Raw genomic sequence first — 24,476 nt, 5'->3', positions numbered from 1 at the left:
GTCTGCTGTCAGCGGCCATTCAGCTCTGCTACATGGCTCTGTCTATGTCTGCTGTCAGCGGCCATTCAGCTCTGCTACATGGCTCTGTCTATGTCTGCTGTCAGCGGCCATTCAGCTCTGCTACATGGCTGTCTGTGTCTGCTGTCAGCGGCCATTCAGCTCTGCTACATGGCTGTCTGTGTCTGCTGTCAGCGGCTATTCAGCTCTGCTACATGGCTGTCTGTGCCTGCTGTCAGCGGCCATTCAGCACTGCTACATGGCTGTCTGTGTCTGCTGTCAGCGGCCATTCAGCTCTGCTACATGGCTGTCTGTGTCTGCTGTCAGCGGCCATTCAGCTCTGCTACATGGCTGTCTGTGTCTGCTGTCAGCGGACATTCAGCTCTGCTACATGGCTGTCTGTGTCTGCGGTCAGCGGACATTCAGCTCTGCTACATGGCTGTCTGTGTCTGCTGTCAGCGGCCATTCAGCTCTGCTACATGGCTGTCTGTGTCTGCTGTCAGCGGCTATTCAGCTCTGCTACATGGCTGTCTGTGTCTGCTGTCAGCGGCCATTCAGCTCTGCTACATGGCTGTCTATGTCTGCTGTCAGCGGCCATTCAGCTCTGCTACATGGCTGTCTGTGTCTGCTGTCAGCGGTATTCAGCTCTGCTACATGGCTGTCTATGTCTGCTGTCAGCGGACATTCAGCTCTGCTACATGGCTGTCTATGTCTGCTGTCAGCGGCCATTCAGCTCTGCTACATGGCTGTCTGTGTCTGCTGTCATCTGCCATTCAGCTCTGCTACATGGCTGTCTGTGTCTGCTGTCAGCGGCCATTCAGCTCTGCTACATGGCTGTCTGTGTCTGCTGTCAGCGGACATTCAGCTCTGCTACATGGCTGTCTGTGTCTGCTGTCAGCGGCCATTCAGCTCTGCTACATGGCTGTCTGTGTCTGCTGTCAGCGGCATTCAGCTCTGCTACATGGCTGTCTATGTCTGCTGTCAGCGGCCATTCAGCTCTGCTACATGGCTGTCTGTGTCTGCTGTCAGCGGACATTCAGCTCTGCTACATGGCTGTCTGTGTCTGCTGTCAGCGGCCATTCAGCTCTGCTACATGGCTGTCTGTGTCTGCTGTCATCTGCCATTCAGCTCTGCTACATGGCTGTCTATGTCTGCTGTCAGCGGCCATTCAGCTCTGCTACATGGCTGTCTGTGTCTGCTGTCATCTGCCATTCAGCTCTGCTACATGGCTGTCTGTGTCTGCTGTCATCTGCCATTCAGCTCTGCTACATGGCTGTCTGTGGCTGCTGTCAGCGGCCATTCAGCTCTGCTACATGGCTCTGTCTGTGGCTGCTGTCATCTGCCATTCAGCTCTGCTACATGGCTGTCTGTGTCTGCTGTCAGTGGCTATTCAGCTCTGCTACATGGCTCTGTCTGTGGCTGCTGTCATCTGCCATTCAGCTCTGCTACATGGCTGTCTGTGTCTGCTGTCAGCGGCCATTCAGCTCTGCTACATGGCTGTCTGTGTCTGCTGTCAGCGGCTATTCAGCTCTGCTACATGGCTGTCTGTGTCTGCTGTCAGCGGACATTCAGCTCTGCTACATGGCTGTCTGTGTCTACTGTCATCTGCCATTCAGCTCTGCTACATGGCTGTCTGTGTCTGCTGTCAGCGGACATTCAGCTCTGCTACATGGCTGTCTGTGTCTGCTGTCATCGGCCATTCAGCTCTGCTACATGGCTGTCTGTGTCTGCTGTCATCTGCCATTCAGCTCTGCTACATGGCTGTCTGTGTCTGCTGTTAGTGGCCATTCAGCTCTGCTACATGGCTGTCTGTGTCTGCTGTTAGTGGCTATTCAGCTCTGCTACATGGCTGTCTGTGTCTGCTGTTAGTGGCTATTCAGCTCTGCTACATGGCTGTCTGTGTCTGCTGTCATCTGCCATTCAGCTCTGCTACATGGCTGTCTGTGTCTGCTGTCATCTACCATTCAGCTCTGCTACATGGCTGTCTGTGTCTGCTGTCATCTACCATTCAGCTCTGCTACATGGCTGTCTGTGTCTGCTGTCAGCGGCTATTCAGCTCTGCTACATGGCTGTCTGTGTCTGCTGTCAGCGGCTATTCAGCTCTGCTACATGGCTGTCTGTGTCTGCTGTCATCTGCCATTCAGCTCTGCTACATGGCTGTCTGTGTCTGCTGTCATCTGCCATTCAGCTCTGCTACATGGCTGTCTGTGTCTGCTGTCAGCGGCTATTCAGCTCTGCTACATGGCTGTCTGTGTCTGCTGTCATCTGCCATTCAGCTCTGCTACATGGCTGTCTGTGTCTGCTGTCATCTGCCATTCAGCTCTGCTACATGGCTGTCTGTGTCTGCTGTCAGCGGCTATTCAGCTCTGCTACATGGCTGTCTGTGTCTGCTGTTAGTGGCCATTCAGCTCTGCTACATGGCTGTCTGTGTCTGCTGTTAGTGGCTATTCAGCTCTGCTACATGGCTGTCTGTGTCTGCTGTTAGTGGCTATTCAGCTCTGCTACATGGCTGTCTGTGTCTGCTGTCATCTGCCATTCAGCTCTGCTACATGGCTGTCTGTGTCTGCTGTCATCTACCATTCAGCTCTGCTACATGGCTGTCTGTGTCTGCTGTCATCTACCATTCAGCTCTGCTACATGGCTGTCTGTGTCTGCTGTCAGCGGCTATTCAGCTCTGCTACATGGCTGTCTGTGTCTGCTGTTAGTGGCCATTCAGCTCTGCTACATGGCTGTCTGTGTCTGCTGTTAGTGGCTATTCAGCTCTGCTACATGGCTGTCTGTGTCTGCTGTTAGTGGCTATTCAGCTCTGCTACATGGCTGTCTGTGTCTGCTGTCATCTGCCATTCAGCTCTGCTACATGGCTGTCTGTGTCTGCTGTCATCTACCATTCAGCTCTGCTACATGGCTGTCTGTGTCTGCTGTCATCTACCATTCAGCTCTGCTACATGGCTGTCTGTGTCTGCTGTCAGCGGCTATTCAGCTCTGCTACATGGCTGTCTGTGTCTGCTGTCATCTACCATTCAGCTCTGCTACATGGCTGTCTGTGTCTGCTGTCATCTACCATTCAGCTCTGCTACATGGCTGTCTGTGTCTGCTGTCAGCGGCTATTCAGCTCTGCTACATGGCTGTCTGTGTCTGCTGTCAGCGGCTATTCAGCTCTGCTACATGGCTGTCTGTGTCTGCTGTTAGCGGCCATGTAGCAGAGCTGAATGGCAGATGACATAGTAAAAACGCATCCCTACACATTACACACGCTTGGCAAGTCAATAAATAAATAAAAAAAAAAAGGTGCCCAATGCATACGTCACAGAACACATGATCTAAAGGATCGCACACAAAATTGATCAATTTAACATAGACTAGTAACGCTCGTGTGACCGCAAATGAACGACCTACGTGTGATCTCATTAGATCCCGTATGCAACCGGGGCGTGTCCCATCGCAAATGCGATTGTACAACTAATTGCAACGTGTAAAGCTGGCTTAAGTCTTGGGTGTACTCACTATTGGAGGGGTGTACTCACTATTGGAAGGGTGTACTCACTATAGTCTGGGTGTACTCACTAATGGAGGGGTGTACTAACTATTGGAAGGGTGTACTCACTATTGGAAGGGTGTACTCACTATTGGAGGGGTGTACTCACTATTGGAGGGAGTGTACTCACTATTGGAGGGAGTGTACTCACTAATGGAGGGTTGTACTCACTATTGGAGGGGTGTACTCACTATTGGAGGGAGTGTACTCACTATTGGAAGGGTGTACTCACTATTGGAGGGAGTGTACTCACTATTGGAGGGAGTGTACTCACTAATGGAGGGTTGTACTCACTATTGGAGGGAGTGTACTCACTATTGGAAGGGTGTACTCACTAATAGAGGGTTGTACTCACTATTGGAGGGGTGTACTCACTATTGGAGGGAGTGTACTCACTATTGGAAGGGTGTACTCACTATTGGAGGGAGTGTACTCACTATTGGAAGGGTGTACTCACTAATGGAGGGTTGTACTCACTATTGGAGGGGTGTACTCACTATTGGAGGGGTGTACTCACTAATGGAGGGGTGTACTCACTATTGGAGGGGTGTACTCACTATTGGAGGGGTGTACTCACTAATGGAGGGGTGTACTCACTATTGGAGGGGTGTACTCACTATTGGAGGGGTGTACTCACTAATGGAGGGTTGTACTCACTATTGGAGGGGTGTACTCACTATTGGAGGGGTGTACTCACTAATGGAGGGTTGTACTCACTATTGGAGGGGTGTACTCACTAATGGAGGGTTGTACTCACTATTGGAAGGGTGTACTCACTATTGGAGGGAGTGTACTCACTATTGGAAGGGTGTACTCACTAATGGAGGGTTGTACTCACTATTGGAGGGGTGTACTCACTAATGGAGGGTTGTACTCACTATTGGAGGGGTGTACTCACTATTGGAGGGAGTGTACTCACTATTGGAAGGGTGTACTCACTATTGGAGGGAGTGTACTCACTATTGGAAGGGTGTACTCACTAATGGAGGGTTGTACTCACTATTGGAGGGGTGTACTCACTATTGGAGGGGTGTACTCACTAATGGAGGGGTGTACTCACTATTGGAGGGGTGTACTCACTAATGGAGGGGTGTACTCACTATTGGAGGGGTGTACTCACTATTGGAGGGGTGTACTCACTAATGGAGGGGTGTACTCACTATTGGAGGGGTGTACTCACTATTGGAGGGGTGTACTCACTGAGGATTATGCTGAAATATATTACGAGAGTTATGACAGAGGTCAGTTGGCTGTCACTGTACATATCCCCAACTTACCCCCCTTACAGCGCAGCCAGGAGAACACACATCCTGTTCTGCCAGAGATCAGCATCTGGGTGTCAAATCCAATTACCCTGCCAAGCCAGAGGAAGACCCCCCTGGGGGGATATGTCCATTCATCAAGGGAGTGGGTGGGGAACTGGAAAACCTTGAGAAGCTTCAAAGGGATCCAAGACCCTCGTTCCCAGCAGGAGTTCATATTCCTGGCTCCCCAATGTCATACACAGTTATGATATTACCGTGCGTCTGAGCCATACACTCACTACATCGTTAAAATCGGGACTCCAAGCTGCACCTCTGGATACCCTCGAATTCTTTGTCGCGCCCTGGGGCGGTGAGATACAGAGAACTGCGTGTAGGAGTCCGGTAGAGGAGTCATGCTTGGACTCGGTATGCAGAGGGGACACAAATGGATCTGATGACACCAGAACCATCCCGATCGGACCTCCCAGTCCGGAGTTGTGGATCATATTCACTTTGGGATATTATTTTAGACTCTGGACAGAGGTGGGGCAGTACACCCCTGCGTGGTCACCAGGTGGGAGGGGACATGGAATGTAGCCAGTTTGATAAAGACAATGTGGACATTCTTGGCTTGTCTTTACTCGGGGGTCCTGCGTACTATACATGTGAGGAAGTCCATGAAACCCTGGTCAAACGGCGCTCCCCTGTGGCAAGACACATAATGTACTCTGACCTATATATATATATATATTCTGTAAATTCCATATTGTATATATTGTAGTCTCTAGTGTGCCTTTAAGGCGATTAAAAATATATAATTTAATCTTGGGCTGTTCTATTATCTCGATCCTGAATCCAACGTCTGTGAGCTCGGCTTAATAGCTATCGTAATCGATTGGTGGCAGCGAGTTTATGCCAAGGATCATTGTGGGGTGACCAGTGAGATCAGGGGCGGATTAGATATATTCCGCTCGCTGGAGTCGGGGGAGTATATACCTTACTCTCACCGGGATCCCTTCAATCATCAGCATAGAATAGCGGCCTCCTTGCTTATTGTCGGGCAATTCCATAATTGGCCTGAGTATAAGAGGGGCGCTAGAGAGCGAGTCACGTGATTGGTTTAGTGGAAAGGGGGGGTGTAACTTCCACTTCCTCCCCCTTTCCCTGACACTCACTATTGGAGGGGTGTACTCACTATAGTCTGCGTGTATTCACTATAGTAGGGTGTACTCCCTATTGCAGTGGTGTACTCATTATTGGAGGGGTGTACTCACTATTGGAGGGGTGTACTCCCTATTAGAGTGGTGTACTCCCTATTGGAGGTGTGTACTTCCTATTGGAGGGGTGTACTCACTTTAGTCTGCATGTACTCATTATTGAAGGGGTGTACTCACTATTGGAGGGGTGTACTCACTATAGTCTGCGTGTACTCATGGAGCTTCTTTTCATCGAAGGGTCGGTTTGCCTTCTTCAGCAGATCGGACAGGAATCCCTGCAGGAGTCAGAGATACGGCCGGTTATCCCACACTCCCAGGATTGGCCCCCAGGGACCCCATAGCCGGTTATCCCATATCCCCAGGATTGGCCCCCAGGGACCCCACAGCCGGTTATCCCACACTCCCAGGATTGGCCCCCAGGGACCCCACAGCCGGTTATCCCACACTCCCAGGATTGGCCCCCAGGGACCCCACAGCCGGTTATCCCACACTCCCAGGATTGGCCCCCAGGGACCCCACAGCCGGTTATCCCACACTCCCAGGATTGGCCCCCAGGGACCCCACAGCCGGTTATCCCACACTCCCAGGATTGGCCCCCAGGGACCCCACAGCCGGTTATCCCACACTCCCAGGATTGGCCCCCAGGGACCCCACAGCCGGTTATCCCACACCCCCAGGATTGGCCCCCAGGGACCCCACAGCCAGTTATCCCACACCCCCAGGATTGGCCCCCAGGGACCCCACAGACGGTTATCCCACACCCCCAGGATTGGCCCCCAGGGACCCCACAGCCGGTTATCCCACACCCCCAGGATTGGCCCCAAGGGACACCACAGCCGGTTATTCCACACCCCCAGGATTGGCCCCCAGGGACCCCACAGCCAGTTATCCCACACTCCCAGGATTGGCCCCCAGGGACCCCACAGCCGGTTATCCCACACCCCCAGGATTGACCCCAAGGGACACCACAGCCAGTTATTCCACACCCCCAGGATTGGCCCCCAGGGACCCCACAGCCAGTTATCCCACATCCCCAGGATTGGCCCCAGAGACCCCACAGCCGGTTATCCCACTCCCCCAGGATTGGCCCCCAGGGACCCCACAGCCAGTTATCCCACATCCCCAGGATTGGCCCCAGAGACCCCACAGCCGGTTATCCCACACCCCCAGGATTGGCCCCCAGGGACCCCACAGCCGGTTATCCCACACCCCCAGGATTGGCCCCCAGGGACCCCACAGCCGGTCATCTCCCACACTCCCAGGATTGGCCCCCAGGGACCCCACAGCCGGTTATCCCACACCCCCAGGATTGGCCACCAGGGACCCCACAGCCGGTTATCCCACACCCCCAGGATTGCCCCCCAGGGACCCCACAGCCGGTTATTCCACACCCCCAGGATTGCCCCCCAGGGACCCCACAGCCGGTTATCCCACACTCCCAGGATTGGCCCCCAGGGACCCCACAGCCGGTTATCCCACACTCCCAGGATTGACCCCCAGGGACCCCACAGCCGGTTATCCCACAACCCCAGGATTGGCCCCCAGGGACCCCACAGCCGGTTATCCCACAACCCCAGGATTGGCCCCCAGGGACCCCACAGCCAGTTATCCCATATCCCCAGGATTGGCCCCAAGGGACCCCACAGCCAGTTATCCCACACCCCCAGGATTGGCCCCCAGGGACCCCACAGCCAGTTATCCCACACCCCCAGGATTGGCCCCCAGGGACCCCATAGCCGGTTATCCCATATCCCCAGGATTGGCCCCCAGGGACCCCACAGCCGGTTATCCCACACCCCCAGGATTGGCCCCCAGGGACCCCACAGCCAGTTATCCCACACTCCCAGGATTGGCCCTCAGGGACCCCACAGCCGGTTATCCCATATCCCCAGGATTGGCCCCCAGGGGCCCCACAGCCAGTTATCCCACACTCCCAGGATTGGCCCCCAGGGACCCCACAGCCGGTTATCCCATATCCCCAGGATTGGCCCCCAGGGACCCCACAGCCAGTTATCCCACACCCCCAGGATTGGCCCCCAGGGACCCCACAGCTAGTTATCCCAAACCCCCAGGATTGGCCCCCAGGGACCCCACAGCCGGTTATCCCACACCCCCAGGATTGGCCCCCAGGGACCCCACAGCCGGTTATCCCACACTCCCAGGATTGGCCCCCAGGGACCCCACAGCCGGTTATCCCACACCCCCAGGATTGTCCCCCAGGGACCCCACAGCCGGTTATCCCATATCCCCAGGATTGGCCCCCAGGGGCCCCACAGCCAGTTATCCCACACTCCCAGGATTGGCCCTCAGGGACCCCACAGCCGGTTATCCCATATCCCCAGGATTGGCCCCCAGGGACCCCACAGCCAGTTATCCCACACCCCCAGGATTGTCCCCCAGGGACCCCACAGCCAGTTATCCCACACCCCCAGGATTGTCCCCCAGGGACCCCACAGCCGGTTATCCCACACTCCCAGGATTGGCCCCCAGGGACCCCACAGCCAGTTATCCCACACTCCCAGGATTGGCCCCCAGGGACCCCACAGTCGGTTATCCCATATCCCCAGGATTGGCCCCCAGGGACCCCACAGCCAGTTATCCCAGACCCCCAGGATTGTCCCCCAGGGACCCCACAGCCAGTTATCCCACACCCCCAGGATTGTCCCCCAGGGACCCCACAGCCGGTTATCCCACACTCCCAGGATTGGCCCCCAGGGACCCCACAGCCAGTTATCCCACACTCCCAGGATTGGCCCCCCAGGGACCCCACAGTCGGTTATCCCATATCCCCAGGATTGTCCCCCAGGGACCCCACAGCCAGTTATCCCACACCCCCAGGATTGTCCCCCAGGGACCCCACAGCCAGTTATCCCACACTCCCAGGATTGTCCCCCAGGGACCCCACAGCCGGTTATCCCACACTCCCAGGATTGGCCCCCAGAGACCCCACAGCCGGTTATCCCACTCCCCCAGGATTGGCCCCCAGGGACCCCACAGCCGGTTATCCCATATCCCCAGGATTGGCCCCCAGGGACCCCACAGCCAGTTATCCCACACCCCCAGGATTGGCCCCCAGGGACCCCACAGCCGGTTATCCCACACTCCCAGGATTGGCCCCCAGGGACCCCACAGCCGGTTATCCCACACTCCCAGGATTGGCCCCCAGGGACCCCACAGCCGGTTATCCCACACTCCCAGGATTGGCCCCCAGGGACCCCACAGTCGGTTATCCCACACCCCCAGGATTGGCCCCCAGGGACCCCACAGCCGGTTATCCCACACTCCCAGGATTGGCCCCCAGGGACCCCACAGCCGGTTATCCCACACCCCCAGGATTGTGCCCCAGGGACCCCACAGCCGGTTATCCCACACTCCCAGGATTGGCCCCCAGGGACCCCACAGTCGTTATCCCATATCCCCAGGATTGGCCCCCAGGGGCCCCACAGCCGGTTATCCCACACCCCCAGGATTGGCCCCCAGGGGCCCCACAGCCGTTTATCTCACACCCCCAGGATTGTCCCCCAGGGGCCCCACAGCCGGTTATCCCACACTCCCAGGATTGGCCCTCAGGGGCCCCACAGCCAGTTATCCCACACCCCCAGGATTGGCCCTCAGGGACCCCACAGCCGGTTATCCCACACCCCCAGGATTGGCCCCCAGGGACCCCACAGCCGGTTATCCCACACTCCCAGGATTGGCCCCCAGGGACCCCACAGCCGGTTATCCCACACCCCCAGGATTGGCCCCCAGGGACCCCACAGCCGGTTATCCCACACCCCCAGGATTGGCCCCCAGGGACCCCACAGCCGGTTATCCCACACCCCCAGGATTGGCGCTCAGGGGCCCCACAGCCGGTTATCCCACACCCCCAGGATTGGCCCCCAGGGGCCCCACAGCCAGTTATCCCACACTCCCAGGATTGGCCCCCAGAGGCCCCACACTTCCTCACCTTCAGTTCGTTGGCCTCGATGTAGCCGCTTCTGTCCGTGTCGTATTTCCTCCAGGCCTGAAAAATAATCAAGAAATCAACAAAAGTGAAAAAAAAACAGCAAATAGAGAGGAGGCGAGCGTGTGCAGGTGGGGTGTAGTGCGGTGCAGCACAGGAGATTGTACAGGTGGGGTGTAGTGCGGTGCAGCACAGGGGAGCGTGTACAGGTGGGGCGTAGTGCGGTGCAGCACAGGGGAGCGTGTACAGGTGAGGTGTAGTGCGGTGCAGCACAGGGGAGCGTGTACAGGTGGGGTGTAGTGCGGTGCAGCACAGGGGAGCGTGTACAGGTGGGGTGTAGTGCGGTGCAGCACAGGGGAGCGTGTACAGGTGGGGTGTAGTGCGGTGCAGCACGGGAGATTGTACAGGTGGGGTGTAGTGCGGTGCAGCACAGGGGAGCGTGTACAGGTGGGGTGTAGTGCGGTGCAGCACAGGGGAGCGTGTACAGGTGGGGTGTAGTGCGGTGCAGCACAGGGGAGCGTGTACAGGTGGGGTGTAGTGCGGTGCAGCACAGGCGAGCGTGCACAGGTGGAGTGTAGTGCGGTGCAGCACAGGCGAGCGTGTACAGGTGGGGTGTAGTGCGGTGCAGCACAGGCGAGCGTGTACAGGTGGAGTGTAGTGCGGTGCAGCACAGGCGAGCGTGTGCAGGTGGGGTGTAGTGCGGTGCAGCACAGGGGAGCGTGTACAGGTGGGGTGTAGTGCGGTGCAGTACAGGAGAGCGTGTACAGGTGGGGTGCAGTGCGGTGCAGGACAGGCGAACGTGTACAGGTGGGGTGTAGTGCGGTGCAGCACAGGGGAGCGTGTACAGGTGGAGTGTAGTGCGGTGCAGCACAGGGGAGCGTGTACAGGTGGGGTGTAGTGCGGTGCAGCACAGGAGCGTGTTTAGGTGGGGTGTAGTGCGGTGCAGCACAGGGGAGCGTGTACAGGTGAGGTGTAGTGCGGTGCAGCATGGGAGCGTGTACAGGTGGGGTGTAGTGCGGTGCAGCATGGGAGCGTGTACAGGTGGGGTGTAGTGCGGTGCAGCATGGGAGCGTGTACAGGTGGGGTGTAGTGCGGTGCAGCACAGGGGAGCGTGTTCAGGTAGGGTGTATTGTGGTGCAGCACAGAGGAGCGTGTACAGGTGGGGTGTAGTGCGGTGCAGCACAGGGGAGTGTGTACAGGTGAGGTGTAGTGCGGTGCAGCACAGGGGAGCGTGTACAGGTGGGGTGTAGTGCGGTGCAGCACAGGGGAGCGTGTACAGGTGGGGTGTAGTGCGGTGCAGCACAGGGGAGCGTGTACAGGTGGGGTGTAGTGCGGTGCAGCACGGGAGATTGTACAGGTGGGGTGTAGTGAGGTGCAGCACAGGGGAGCGTGTACAGGTGGGGTGTAGTGCGGTGCAGCACAGGGGAGCGTGTACAGGTGGGGTGTAGTGCGGTGCAGCACAGGGGAGCGTGTACAGGTGGGGTGTAGTGCGGTGCAGCACAGGCGAGCGTGTACAGGTGGAGTGTAGTGCGGTGCGGCACAGGCGAGCGTGTACAGGTGGGGTGTAGTGCGGTGCAGCACAGGCGAGCGTGTACAGGTGGAGTGTAGTGCGGTGCAGCACAGGCGAGCGTGTGCAGGTGGGGTGTAGTGCGGTGCAGCACAGGGGAGCGTGTACAGGTGGGGTGTAGTGCGGTGCAGTACAGGAGAGCGTGTACAGGTGGGGTGCAGTGCGGTGCAGGACAGGCGAACGTGTACAGGTGGGGTGTAGTGCGGTGCAGCACAGGGGAGCGTGTACAGGTGGAGTGTAGTGCGGTGCAGCACAGGGGAGCGTGTACAGGTGGGGTGTAGTGCGGTGCAGCACAGGAGCGTGTTTAGGTGGGGTGTAGTGCGGTGCAGCACAGGGGAGCGTGTACAGGTGAGGTGTAGTGCGGTGCAGCATGGGAGCGTGTACAGGTGGGGTGTAGTGCGGTGCAGCATGGGAGCGTGTACAGGTGGGGTGTAGTGCGGTGCAGCATGGGAGCGTGTACAGGTGGGGTGTAGTGCGGTGCAGCACAGGGGAGCGTGTTCAGGTAGGGTGTATTGTGGTGCAGCACAGAGGAGCGTGTACAGGTGGGGTGTAGTGCGGTGCAGCACAGGGGAGTGTGTACAGGTGAGGTGTAGTGCGGTGCAGCACAGGGGAGCGTGTACAGGTGGGGTGTAGTGCGGTGCAGCACAGGGGAGCGTGTACAGGTGGGGTGTAGTGCGGTGCAGCACAGGAGCGTGTACAGGTGGGGTGTAGTGCGGTGCAGCACAGGAGCGTGTACAGGTGGGGTGTAGTGCGGTGCAGCACAGGAGCGTGTACAGGTGGGGTGTAGTGCGGTGCAGCACAGGAGCGTGTACAGGTGGGGTGTAGTGCGGTGCAGCACAGGAGCGTGTACAGGTGGGGTGTAGTGCGGTGCAGCACAGGGGAGCGTGTACAGGTGAGGTGTAGTGCGGTGCAGCACAGGGGAGTGTGTACAGGTGAGGTGTAGTGTGGTGCAGCACAGGAGCGTGTACAGGTGGGGTGTACTGCGGTGCAGCACAGGGGAGCGAGTACAGGTGGGGTGTAGTGTGGTGCAGCACAGGAGCGTGTACAGGTGGGGTGTAGTGCGGTGCAGCACAGGGGAGTGTGTACAGGTGAGGTGTAGTGCGGTGCAGCATGGGAGCGTGTACAGGTGGGGTGTAGTGCGGTGCAGCACAGAAGATTGTACAGGTGGGGTGTAGTGCGGTGCAGCACAAAGGAGCGTGTAGAGGTGGGGTGTAGTGCGGTGCAGCACAGGAGCGTGTACAGGTGGGGTGTAGTGCGGTGCAGCGTGTACAGGTGGGGTGTAGTGCGGTGCAGCACAGAGGAGCGTGTACAGGTGGGGTGTAGTGCGGTGCAGCACAGGAGAGCGTGTACAGGTGGGGTGTAGTGCGGTGCAGCACAAAGGAGCGTGTACAGGTGGGGTGTAGTGCGGTGCAGCACAGAGGAGCGTGTACAGGTGGGGTGTAGTGCGGTGCAGCACAGGGGAGCGTGTACAGGTGGGGTGTAGTGCGGTGCAGCACAGGAGCGTGTACAGGTGGGGTGTAGTGTGGTGCAGCACAGGAGCGTGTACAGGTGGGGTGTAGTGCGGTGCAGCACAGGAGCGTGTACAGGTGGGGTGTAGTGTGGTGCAGCACAGGAGCGTGTACAGGTGGGGTGTAGTGCGGTGCAGCGTGTACAGGTGGGGTGTAGTGCGGTGCAGCACAGAGGAGCGTGTACAGGTGGGGTGTAGTGCGGTGCAGCACAGGAGAGCGTGTACAGGTGGGGTGTAGTGCGGTGCAGCACAAAGGAGCGTGTACAGGTGGGGTGTAGTGCGGTGCAGCACAGAGGAGCGTGTACAGGTGGGGTGTAGTGCGGTGCAGCACAGGGGAGCGTGTACAGGTGGGGTGTAGTGTGGTGCAGCACAGGAGCGTGTACAGGTGGGGTGTAGTGTGGTGCAGCACAGGAGCGTGTACAGGTGGGGTGTAGTGCGGTGCAGCACAGGGGAGTGTGTACAGGTGAGGTGTAGTGCGGTGCAGCATGGGAGCGTGTACAGGTGGGGTGTAGTGCGGTGCAGCACAGAAGATTGTACAGGTGGGGTGTAGTGCGGTGCAGCACAAAGGAGCGTGTAGAGGTGGGGTGTAGTGCGGTGCAGCACAGGAGCGTGTACAGGTGGGGTGTAGTGCGGTGCAGCGTGTACAGGTGGGGTGTAGTGCGGTGCAGCACAGAGGAGCGTGTACAGGTGGGGTGTAGTGCGGTGCAGCACAGGAGAGCGTGTACAGGTGGGGTGTAGTGCGGTGCAGCACAAAGGAGCGTGTACAGGTGGGGTGTAGTGCGGTGCAGCACAGAGGAGCGTGTACAGGTGGGGTGTAGTGCGGTGCAGCACAGGGGAGCGTGTACAGGTGGGGTGTAGTGCGGTGCAGCACAGAGGAGCGTGTACAGGTGGGGTGTAGTGCGGTGCAGCACAGGAGAGCGTGTACAGGTGGGGTGTAGTGCGGTGCAGCACAGGGGAGCGTGTACAGGTGGGGTGTAGTGCGGTGCAGCACAGAGGAGCGTGTACAGGTGGGGTGAAGTGCGGTGCAGCACAGGGGAGCGTGTACAGGTGGGGTGTAGTGCGGTGCAGCACAGGGGAGCGTGTACAGGTGTGGTGTAGTGCGGTGCAGCACAGGAGCGTGTACAGGTGTGGTGTAGTGCGGTGCAGCACAGGGGAGCCTGTACAGGTGGGGTGTAGTGCGGTGCAGCACAGAGGAGCGTGTACAGGTGGGGTGTAGTGCGGTGCAGCACAGAGGAGCGTGTACAGGTGGGGTGTAGTGCGGTGCAGCACAGGAGCGTGTACAGGTGGGGTGTAGTGCGGTGCAGCACAGGGGAGCGTGTGCAGGTGGGGTGTAGTGCGGTGCAGCACAGGAGCGTGTACAGGTGGGGTGTAGTGCGGTGCAGCACAGGGGAGCGTGTACAGGTGGGGTGTAGTGCGGTGCAGCACAGAGGAGCGTGTACAGGTGGGGTGTAGTGCGGTGCAGCACAGGAGCGTGTACAGGTGGGGTGTAGTGCGGTGCAGCACAGGGGAGCGTGTACAGGTGGGGTGTAGTGCGGTGCAGCACAGAGGAGCGTGTACAGGTGGGGTGTAGTGCGGTGCAGCACAGGGGAGCGTGTAAAGGTGGGGTGTAGTGCGGTGCAGCACAGGGGAGCGTGTACAGGTGGGGTGTAGTGCGGTGCAGCACAGGGGAGCGTGTGCAGGTGGGGTGTAGTGCGGTGCAGCACGTACCTCCATGAACTCGGTGCTGGAGCCGGCGTGTTGTCGGAAGCAGAGCAGGAAGTTCTCTTCTGTCGGGAGGATCTGCGCCAGCTGCGGGGACAGAGCGACACACTGTGACGGATCTCCTGCTGCGTGACACTGACATTACTGAAGACTGTGCTGTTACGCCTCCAGACAGAGCAGCGGTGGGAGAAGCGGCGCCCCCCGGCGACCCCCGAGCACTCACCTCCGCCATCTCGATGCGGCCGTCCGCGTTCTTGTCGTACTTCTGCATGAACTCCTTCAGCTTCTCCCCGATGTTGATGCTGGATCCTTCCTAATCCCAGAACAGAAGAAGTCACATTCCGGGGGCTCCACCACCAGATACCGGGGGCTCCACCACCAGATACCGGGGGCTCCACCACCAGATACCGGGGGCTCCACCACCACATACCGGGGGCTCCACCACCAGATACCGGGAGCTCCACCACCAGATACCGGGGGCTCCACCACCAGATACCGGGGGCTCCATCACCAAATACCGGGGGCTCCACCACCAGATACCGGGGGCTCCACCACCAGATACCGGGGGCTCCACCACCAGATACCGGGGGCTCCACCACCAGATACCGGGGGCTCCACCATCACATACCGGGGGCTCCACCATCAGATACCGGGGGCTCCACCACCAGATACCGGGGGCTCCACCACCAGATACCGGGGGCTCCACCACCAGATTCCGGGGGCTCCACCATCACATACCGGGGGCTCCACCACCAGATACCGGGGGCTCCACCAACAGATTCCAGGGGCTCCACCATCACATACCAGGGGCTCCACCACCAGATACCGGGGGCTCCACCACCAGATACCGGGGGCTCCACCACCAGATACCGGGGGCTCCACCATCACATACCGGGGGCTCCACCATCACATACCGGGGGCTCCACCATCACATACCGGGGGCTCCACCACCAGATACCGGGGGCTCCACCACCAGATACCGGGGGCTCCACCACCAGATACCGGGGGCTCCACCACCACAAAACGGGGGCTCCACCACCACATACCGGGGGCTCCACCACCAGATACCGGGGGCTCCACCACCAGATTCCAGGGGCTCCACCATCACATACCGGGGGCTCCACCATCACATACCGGGGGCTCCACCACCAGATACCGGGGGCTCCACCACCAGATACCGGGGGCTCCACCACCAGATACCGGGGGCTCCACAATCACATACCGGGGGCTCCACCATCAGATACCGGGGGCTCCACCATCACATACCGGGTGCTCCACCATCAGATACCGGGGGCTCCACCATCAGATACCGAGGGCTCCACCACCAGATACCGGGGGCTCCACCACCAGATACCGGGGGCTCCACCACCACATACCGGGGGCTCCACCATCACATACCGGGGGCTCCACCACCAGATACCGGGGGCTCCACCATCACATACCGGGGGCTCCACCATCACATACCGGGGGCTCCACCATCAGATACCGGGGGCTCCACCATCACATACCGGGGGCTCCACCATCACATACCGGGGGCTCCACCACCAGATACCGGGGGCTCCACCACCAGATACCGGGGGCTCCACCACCAGATACCGGGGGCTCCACCATCAGATACCGGAAGCTCCACCATCAGATACCGGGGGCTCCACCATCACATACCAGGGGCTCCACCATCAGATACCGGGGGCTCCACCATCACATACCGGGGGCTCCACCATCAGATACCGGGGGCTCCACAATCAGATACCGGGGGCTCCACCACCACATACCGGGGGCTCCACCACCACATACCGGGGGCTCCACCACCACATACCGGGGGCTCCACCACCAGATACCGGGGGCTCCACCACCAGATACTGGGGGCTCCACCATCAGATACCGGGGGCTCCACCATCAGATACCGGGGGCTCCACCACCAGATACCGGGGGCTCCACCACCAGATACCGGGGGCTCCACCATCAGATACCGGAAGCTCCACCATCAGATACCGGGGGCTCCACCATCACATACCAGGGGCTCCACCATCAGATACCGGGGGCTCCACCATCACATACCGGGGGCTCCACCATCAGATACCGGGGGCTCCACAATCAGATACCGGGGGCTCCACCACCACATACCGGGGGCTCCACCACCACATACCGGGGGCTCCACCACCACATACCGGGGGCTCCACCACCAGATACCGGGGGCTCCACCACCAGATACCGGGGGCTCCACCATCAGATACCGGGGGCTCCACCATCAGATACCGGGGGCTCCACCACCAGATACCGGGGGCTCCACTATCAGATACCGGGGGCTCCACCATCAGATACCGGGGGCTCCACCACCAGATACCGGGGGCTCCACCATCACATACCGGGGGCTCCACCACCAGATACCGGGGGCTCCACCATCACATACCGGGGGCTCCACAATCACATACCGGGGGCTCCACCATCACATACCGGGGGCTCCACCATCAGATACCGGGGGCTCCACCATCACATACCGGGGGCTCCACCACCAGATACCGGGGGCTCCACCATCACATACCGGGGGCTCCACCATCACATACCGGGGGCTCCACCATCACATACCGGGGGCTCCACCATCAGTTATCCTGGGGAGGATTGGGGCTCCACCCTTACACCATCAGATATGCGGGGGAGATGAGACACACCGGGGGAACTCCCCATCAGATACTTGGGGGGGGCAGCCTCTACCATCCGGGGTTCAGCCTCCACCATCAGATACCCAGCAGGGGGGGGTCAGCCTCCACCATCAGATACCCAGCAGGGAGGGTGAGCCTCCACCATCAGATACCCAGCAGGGGGGTCAGCCTCCACCATCAGATACCCAGCAGGGGGGGTCAGCCTCCACCATCAGATACCCAGCAGGGGGTTGAGCCTCCGCCATCAGATACCCAGCAGAGGGGGTCAGCCTCCACCATCAGATACCCAGCAGGGGGGGTCAGCCTCCACCATCAGATACCCAGCAGGGGGTTGAGCCTCCGCCATCAGATACCCAGCAGGGGGGCAGCCTCCGCCATCAGATACCCAGCAGAGGGGGTCAGCCTCCACCATCAGATACCCAGCAGGGGGGGTGAGCCTCCTCCATCAGATACCCAGCAGAGGGGGTCAGCCTCCACCATCAGATACCCAGCAGGGGGGGTGAGCCTCCTCCATCAGATACCCAGCAGGAGGGCAGCCTCCACCATCAGATACCCAGCAGAGGGGGTCAGCCTCCACCATCAGATACCCAGCAGGAGGGCAGCCTCCACCATCAGATACCCAGCAGGGGGGGTCAGCCTCCTCCATCAGATACCCAGCAGGAGGGCAGCCTCCACCATCAGATACCCAGCAGGGGGGGTCAGCCTCCACCATTAAATACCCAACAGGGGGGGGGGGTCAGCCTCCACCATCAGATACCCAGCAGAGGGGGTCAGCCTCCACCATCAGATACCCAGCAGGGGGGGTGAGCCTCCTCCATCAGATACCCAGCAGAAGGGCAGCCTCCACCATCAGATACCCAGCAGGGGGGGTCAGCCTCCACCATCAGATACCCAGCAGGGGGGCAGCCTCTGCCATCAGATACCCAGCAGGAGGCAGCCTCCGCCATCAGATACCCAGCAGGGGGGCAGCCTCCGCCATCAGATACCCAGCAGGGGGGGCATCCCCCGCCATCAGATACCCAGCAGGGGGCAGCCTCCGCCATCAGATACCCAGCAGGGGGGTCAGCCTCCACCATCAGATACCCAGCAGGGGGGGGGTGTCATACTCCACCATCAGATACCCATCAGGGGGGGTCAGCCTCCACCATCAGATACCCAGCAGGGGGGGTCAGCCTCCACCATCAGATACCCAGCAGGGGGGTCAGCCTCCACCATCAGATACCCAGCAGGGGGGCAAGCCTCCACCATCAGATACCCAGCAGGGGGGTCAGCCTCCACCATCAGATACCCAGCAGGGAGGCAGCCTCCGCCATCAGATACCCAGCAGGGGGGGTCAGCCTCCGCCATCAGATACCCAGCAGGGGGGGTCAGCCTCCACCATCAGATACCCAGCAGGGGGGGTCAGCCTCCACCATCAGATACCCAGCAGGGGGGGTCAGCCTCCACCATCAGATAACCAGCAGGGGGGCAGCCTCCACCATCAGATAACCAGCAGGGGGGCAGCCTCCGTCATCAGATACCCAGCAGGGGGCAGCCTCCGCCATCAGATACTCAGCAGGGGGGCAGCCTCCGCCATCAGATACCCAGCAGGGGGCAGCCTCCGCCATCAGATACCCAGCAGGGGGGCAGCCTCCGCCATCAGATACCCAGCAGGGGTGCAGCCTCCGCCATCAGATACCCAGCAGGGGGCAGCCTCCGCCATCAGATACCCAGCAGGGGGGCAGCCTCCGCCATCAGATACCCAGCAGGGGGCAGCCTCCACCATCAGATACCCAGCAGGGGGCAGCCTCCGCCATCAGATACCCAGCAGGGGGGCAGCCTCCGCCATCAGATACCCAGCAGGGGTGCAGCCTCCGCCATCAGATACCCAGCAGGGGGCAGCCTCCGCCATCTTACCACTCCAGCTCCTCTCCTCGCGTTTTCCAGCTCCTGGAAGAAGTTCTCCAGCTCCTTCCCTTCAATGTAGCCATTACCTGGAGATTGGAGGAATCACACTGTCACCCCCAGGTCTGCTCCACCTGCGCTCCAGGCCCCGGAGACCCTGCTGTACAGCGGTGCTGCCTCCAGGCGCCCCTCTCTAGGGCTCCGGGGAGCTGAGATCTGGGAGCTGTTTTCTGGTGCCGCTCCCGGTCCTCGTGTGGGGCGCAGCAGCCTCCGGCCCCCACAAACCAGATCTCATGTCCCTGGACTCCTGCAGAGGATAAGTGCGCAGCGACGCTTCTCTACAGATAGACTCAAAGAAAGCAGAAGATATTCTGGGGGTGACGGGGCCAGAAGACGTGGGTCAGGGTCACATCCCGGGTACAGACAGGGCAGGGGGATATCCCGGGTACAGACAGGGCAGGGGGATATCCCGGGTACAGACAGGGCAGGGGGATATCCCGGGTACAGACAGGGCAGGGGGATATCCCGGGTACAGACAGGGCAGGGGGATATCCCGGGCACCCGGCACCCATGAGCCTCAGCTGCTCTCCTCTAATACGTCCAGTGCCCCCTGGTACTTGTAGTACGTCCAGTGTCACCCCTGGTACTTGTAGTACGTCCAGTGCCCCCTGGTACTTGTAGTATGTACAGTGTCACCCCTGGTACTTGTAGTACGTCCAGTGTCACCCCTGGTACTTGTAGTATGTACAGTGTCACCCCTGGTACTTGTAGTACGTCCAGAGCCCCCTGGTACTTGTAGTACGTCCAGAGCCCCCTGGTACTTGTAGTACGTCCAGTGTCACCCCTGGTACTTGTAGTACGTCCAGTGCCCCCTGGTACTTGTAGTACGTCCAGAGCCCCCTGGTACTTGTAGTACGTCCAGAGCCCCCTGGTACTTGTAGTACCTCCAGTGCCCCCTGGTACTTGTAGTACGTCCAGTGTCACCCCTGGTACTTGTAGTACGTCCAGTGTCACCCCTGGTACTTGTAGTACGTCCAGTGCCCCCTGGTACTTGTAGTACGTCCAGTGCCCCCTGGTACTTGTAGTACGTCCAGTGTCACCCCTGGTACTTGTAGTACGTCCAGTGCCCCCTGGTACTTGTAGTACCTCCAGTGCCCCCTGGTACTTGTAGTACGTCCAGTGTCACCTCTGGTACTTGTAGTACGTCCAGTGTCACCCCTGGTACTTGTAGTACGTCCAGTGCCCCCTGGTACTTGTAGTACGTCCAGTGCCCCCTGGTACTTGTAGTACGTCCAGTGTCACCCCTGGTACTTGTAGTACGTCCAATGTCACCTCTGGTACTTGTAGTACGTCCAGTGTCACCTCTGGTACTTGTAGTACGTCCAGTGCCCCCTGGTACTTGTAGTACGTCCAGTGCCCCCTGGTACTTGTAGTACGTCCAGTGCCCCCTGGTACTTGTAGTACATCCAGTGTCACCCCTGGTACTTGTAATACATCCAGTGTCCCCTGGTACTTGTAGTACGTCCAGTGTCCCCTGGTACTTGTAGTACGTCCAGTGCCCCCTGGTACTTGTAGTACGTCCAGTGCCCCCTGGTACTTGTAGTACGTCCAGTATCACCCCTGGTACTTGTAGTACGTTCAGTGCCCCCTGGTACTTGTAGTACGTCCAGTATCACCCCTGGTACTTGTAGTACGTTCAGTGCCCCCTGGTACTTGTAGTACGTCCAGTATCACCCCTGGTACTTGTAGTACGTCCAGTATCACCCCTGGTACTTGTAGTACGTCCAGTGCCCCCTGGTACTTGTAGTACGTCCAGTATCACCCCTGGTACTTGTAGTACGTCCAGTGTCACCCCTGGTACTTGTAGTACGTCCAGTGTCATCCCTGGTACTTGTAGTACGTCCAGTGCCCCCTGGTACTTGTAGTACGTCCAGTGCCCCCTGGTACTTGTAGTACGTCCAGTGTCCCCTGGTACTTGTAGTACGTCCAGTGCCCCCTGGTACTTGTAGTACGTCCAGTGTCCCCTGGTACTTGTAGTACCTCCAGTATCACCCCTGGTACTTGTAGTACATCCAGTGCCCCCTGGTACTTGTAGTACGTCCAGTGCCCCCTGGTACTTGTAGTACGTCCAGTGTCCCCTGGTACTTGTAGTACATCCAGTATCACCCCTGGAACTTGTAGTATGTCCAGTGCCCCCTGGTACTTGTAGTACGTCCAGTGCCCCCTGGTACTTGTAGTACGTCCAGTGCCCCCTGGTACTTGTAGTACGTCCAGTGCCCCCTGGTACTTGTAGTACGCCCAGTGTCACCCCTGGTACTTGTAGTACGCCCAGTGTCACCCCTGGTACTTGTAGTACGCCCAGTGTCACCCCTGGTACTTGTAGTACGCCCAGTGTCACCCCTGGTACTTGTAGTACGTCCAGTGCCCCCTGGTACTTGTAGTACGTCCAGTGCCCCCTGGTACTTGTAGTACGTCCAGTGCCCCCTGGTACTTGTAGTACGTCCAGTGCCCCCTGGTACTTGTAGTACGTCCAGTATCACCCCTGGTACTTGTAGTACGTCCAGTATCACCCCTGGTACTTGTAGTACGTCCAGTGCCCCCTGGTACTTGTAGTACGTCCAGTGCCCCCTGGTACTTGTAGTACGTCCAGTGCCCCCTGGTACTTGTAGTACGTCCAGTGCCCCCTGGTACTTGTAGTACGTCCAGTGCCCCCTGGTACTTGTAGTACGTCCAGTGCCCCCTGGTACTTGTAGTACGTCCAGTGCCCCCTGGTACTTGTAGTACGTCCAGTCACCCCTGGTACTTGTAGTACGTCCAGTGTCACCCCTGGTACTTGTAGTATGTCCAGTGCCTCCTGGTACTTGTAGTACGTCCAGTGCCCCCTGGTACTTGTAGTACGTCCAGTGCCCCCTGGTACTTGTAGTACGTCCAGTGCCCCCTGGTACTTGTAGTACGTCCAGTGCCCCCTGGTACTTGTAGTACGACCAGTGCCCCCTGGTACTTGTAGTACGTCCAGTGCCCCCTGGTACTTGTAGTACGTCCAGTGCCCCCTGGTACTTGTAGTACGTCCAGTGCCCCCTGGTACTTGTAGTACGTCCAGTGCCCCCTGGTACTTGTAGTACGTCCAGTGCCCCCTGGTACTTGTAGTACGTCCAGTGCCCCCTGGTACTTGTAGTACGTCCAGTGCCCCCTGGTACTTGTAGTACGTCCAGTGTCACGCCTGGTACTTGTAGTACGTCCAGTGCCTCCTGGTACTTGTAGTACGTCCAGTGCCCCCTGGTACTTGTAGTACGTCCAGTGCCCCCTGGTACTTGTAGTACGTCCAGTGCCCCCTGGTACTTGTAGTACGTCCAGTGCCCCCTGGTACTTGTAGGACGTCCAGTGCCCCCTGGTACTTGTAGGACGTCCAGTGCCCCCTGGTACTTGTAGGACGTCCAGTGCCCCCTGGTACTTGTAGTACGTCCAGTGCCCCCTGGTACTTGTAGTACGTCCAGTGCCCCCTGGTACTTGTAGTACGTCCAGTGCCCCCTGGTACTTGTAGTACGTCCAGTGTCCCCTGGTACTTGTAGTACGTCCAGTGCCCCCTGGTACTTGTAGTACGTCCAGTGCCCCCTGGTACTTGTAGTACGTCCAGTGTCCCCTGGTACTTGTAGTACGTCCAGTGCCCCCTGGTACTTGTAGTACGTCCAGTGCCCCCTGGTACTTGTAGTACGTCCAGTGCCCCCTGGTACTTGTAGTACGTCCAGTGCCCCCTGGTACTTGTAGTACGTCCAGTGCCCCCTGGTACTTGTAGTACGTCCAGTGTCCCCTGGTACTTGTAGTACGTCCAGTGCCCCCTGGTACTTGTAGGACGTCCAGTGCCCCCTGGTACTTGTAGGACGTCCAGTGCCCCCTGGTACTTGTAGTACGTCCAGTGCCCCCTGGTACTTGTAGTACGTCCAGTGCCTCCTGGTACTTGTAGTACGTCCAGTGCCCCCTGGTACTTGTAGTACGTCCAGTGCCCCCTGGTACTTGTAGTACGTCCAGTGCCCCCTGGTACTTGTAGTACGTCCAGTGTCCCCTGGTACTTGTAGTACGTCCAGTGCCCCCTGGTACTTGTAGGACGTCCAGTGCCCCCTGGTACTTGTAGTACGTCCAGTGCCCCCTGGTACTTGTAGTACGTCCAGTGCCCCCTGGTGCCCCGGTTGGGGTGCAGTGACCCCGGGGGTGAGTACAGGGTTCGGGAAGGACGCGCAGGGGCTCTTACCATCAGAGTCGTAGTGCCTCCATATATCCAGGAACTGGGCGGCGGTGAGCTCGGCGAGGTGCAGGTACAGGGGCTGCTGCTTGTGCGCCATGGTCCGGGCAGACACTGACTCCGCTCCGCGCCGCGCTCCGCTTATATAGGCGCAGCTCTAGGCTGCTGTGCCCGCGACCGCCACCAGAGGGCAGCACCGAGCGCTCCCCGCGGCCGCCACCAGAGGGCAGCACCGAGCGCTCCCCGCGGCCGCCACCAGAGGGCAGCACCGAGCTCTCCCCGCGGAAGCCGGAGCCGCCGACGGAGCTTCACATCAATGTGATCCCGAATCAGAATCTATCAGGTATCAGTGCCCCAATCCACGGACACGGGCGAGAAATAACCCTGTGCTCAACTACGATGTCCTGCAACAGGATGCAGCCTGATCCTGAGTTACACTCCAGAGCTGCACTCACTATTCTGCTGGTGCAGTCACTGTGTACATACATTACTGATCCTGAGTTACCTCCAGAGCTGCACTCACTATTCTGCTGGTGCAGTCACTGTGTACATACATTACTGATCCTGAGTTACCTCCTGTATTATACTCCAGAGCTGCACTCACTATTCTGCTGGTGCAGTCACTGTGTACATACATTACTGATCCTGAGTTACCTCCAGAGCTGCACTCACTATTCTGCTGGTGCAGTCACTGTGTACATACATTACTGATCCTGAGTTACCTCCAGAGCTGCACTCACTATTCTGCTGGTGCAGTCACTGTGTACATACATTACTGATCCTGAGTTACCTCCTGTATTATACTCCAGAGCTGCACTCACTATTCTGCTGGTGCAGTCACTGTGTACATACATTACTGATCCTGAGTTACCTCCAGAGCTGCACTCACTATTCTGCTGGTGCAGTCACTGTGTACATACATTACTGATCCTGAGTTACCTCCAGAGCTGCACTCACTATTCTGCTGGTGCAGTCACTGTG

General features: G+C 58.9%; 1 protein-coding gene across 1 annotated transcript in view; it reads right to left on the bottom strand.

Annotated features, from left to right (window-relative positions):
* The window catches only part of CALB2 (calbindin 2), a 30,324-nt gene extending 6,694 nt beyond the window's left edge, over nucleotides 1-23,630 (bottom strand). Inside the window, exons 1-6 of the mRNA XM_075325347.1 lie at nucleotides 23,505-23,630; nucleotides 19,271-19,347; nucleotides 14,938-15,027; nucleotides 14,721-14,801; nucleotides 9,943-9,999; nucleotides 6,191-6,268 (exon numbers count right to left, since the gene is read on the bottom strand). Coding sequence (XP_075181462.1) covers nucleotides 6,191-6,268; nucleotides 9,943-9,999; nucleotides 14,721-14,801; nucleotides 14,938-15,027; nucleotides 19,271-19,347; nucleotides 23,505-23,595 — 474 coding nt within the window. The 5' untranslated portion in view covers nucleotides 23,596-23,630. The remainder of the gene's footprint in view (nucleotides 1-6,190; nucleotides 6,269-9,942; nucleotides 10,000-14,720; nucleotides 14,802-14,937; nucleotides 15,028-19,270; nucleotides 19,348-23,504) is intronic.
* Nucleotides 23,631-24,476: the final 846 nt, after the last annotated feature.

The sequence above is a fragment of the Anomaloglossus baeobatrachus genome, chromosome 10 (assembly GCF_048569485.1).
Source record: "Anomaloglossus baeobatrachus isolate aAnoBae1 chromosome 10, aAnoBae1.hap1, whole genome shotgun sequence".
NCBI classification, from domain to species: Eukaryota; Metazoa; Chordata; class Amphibia; order Anura; family Aromobatidae; genus Anomaloglossus; species Anomaloglossus baeobatrachus.
This window is presented reverse-complemented; position numbering and strand designations above follow the sequence as displayed.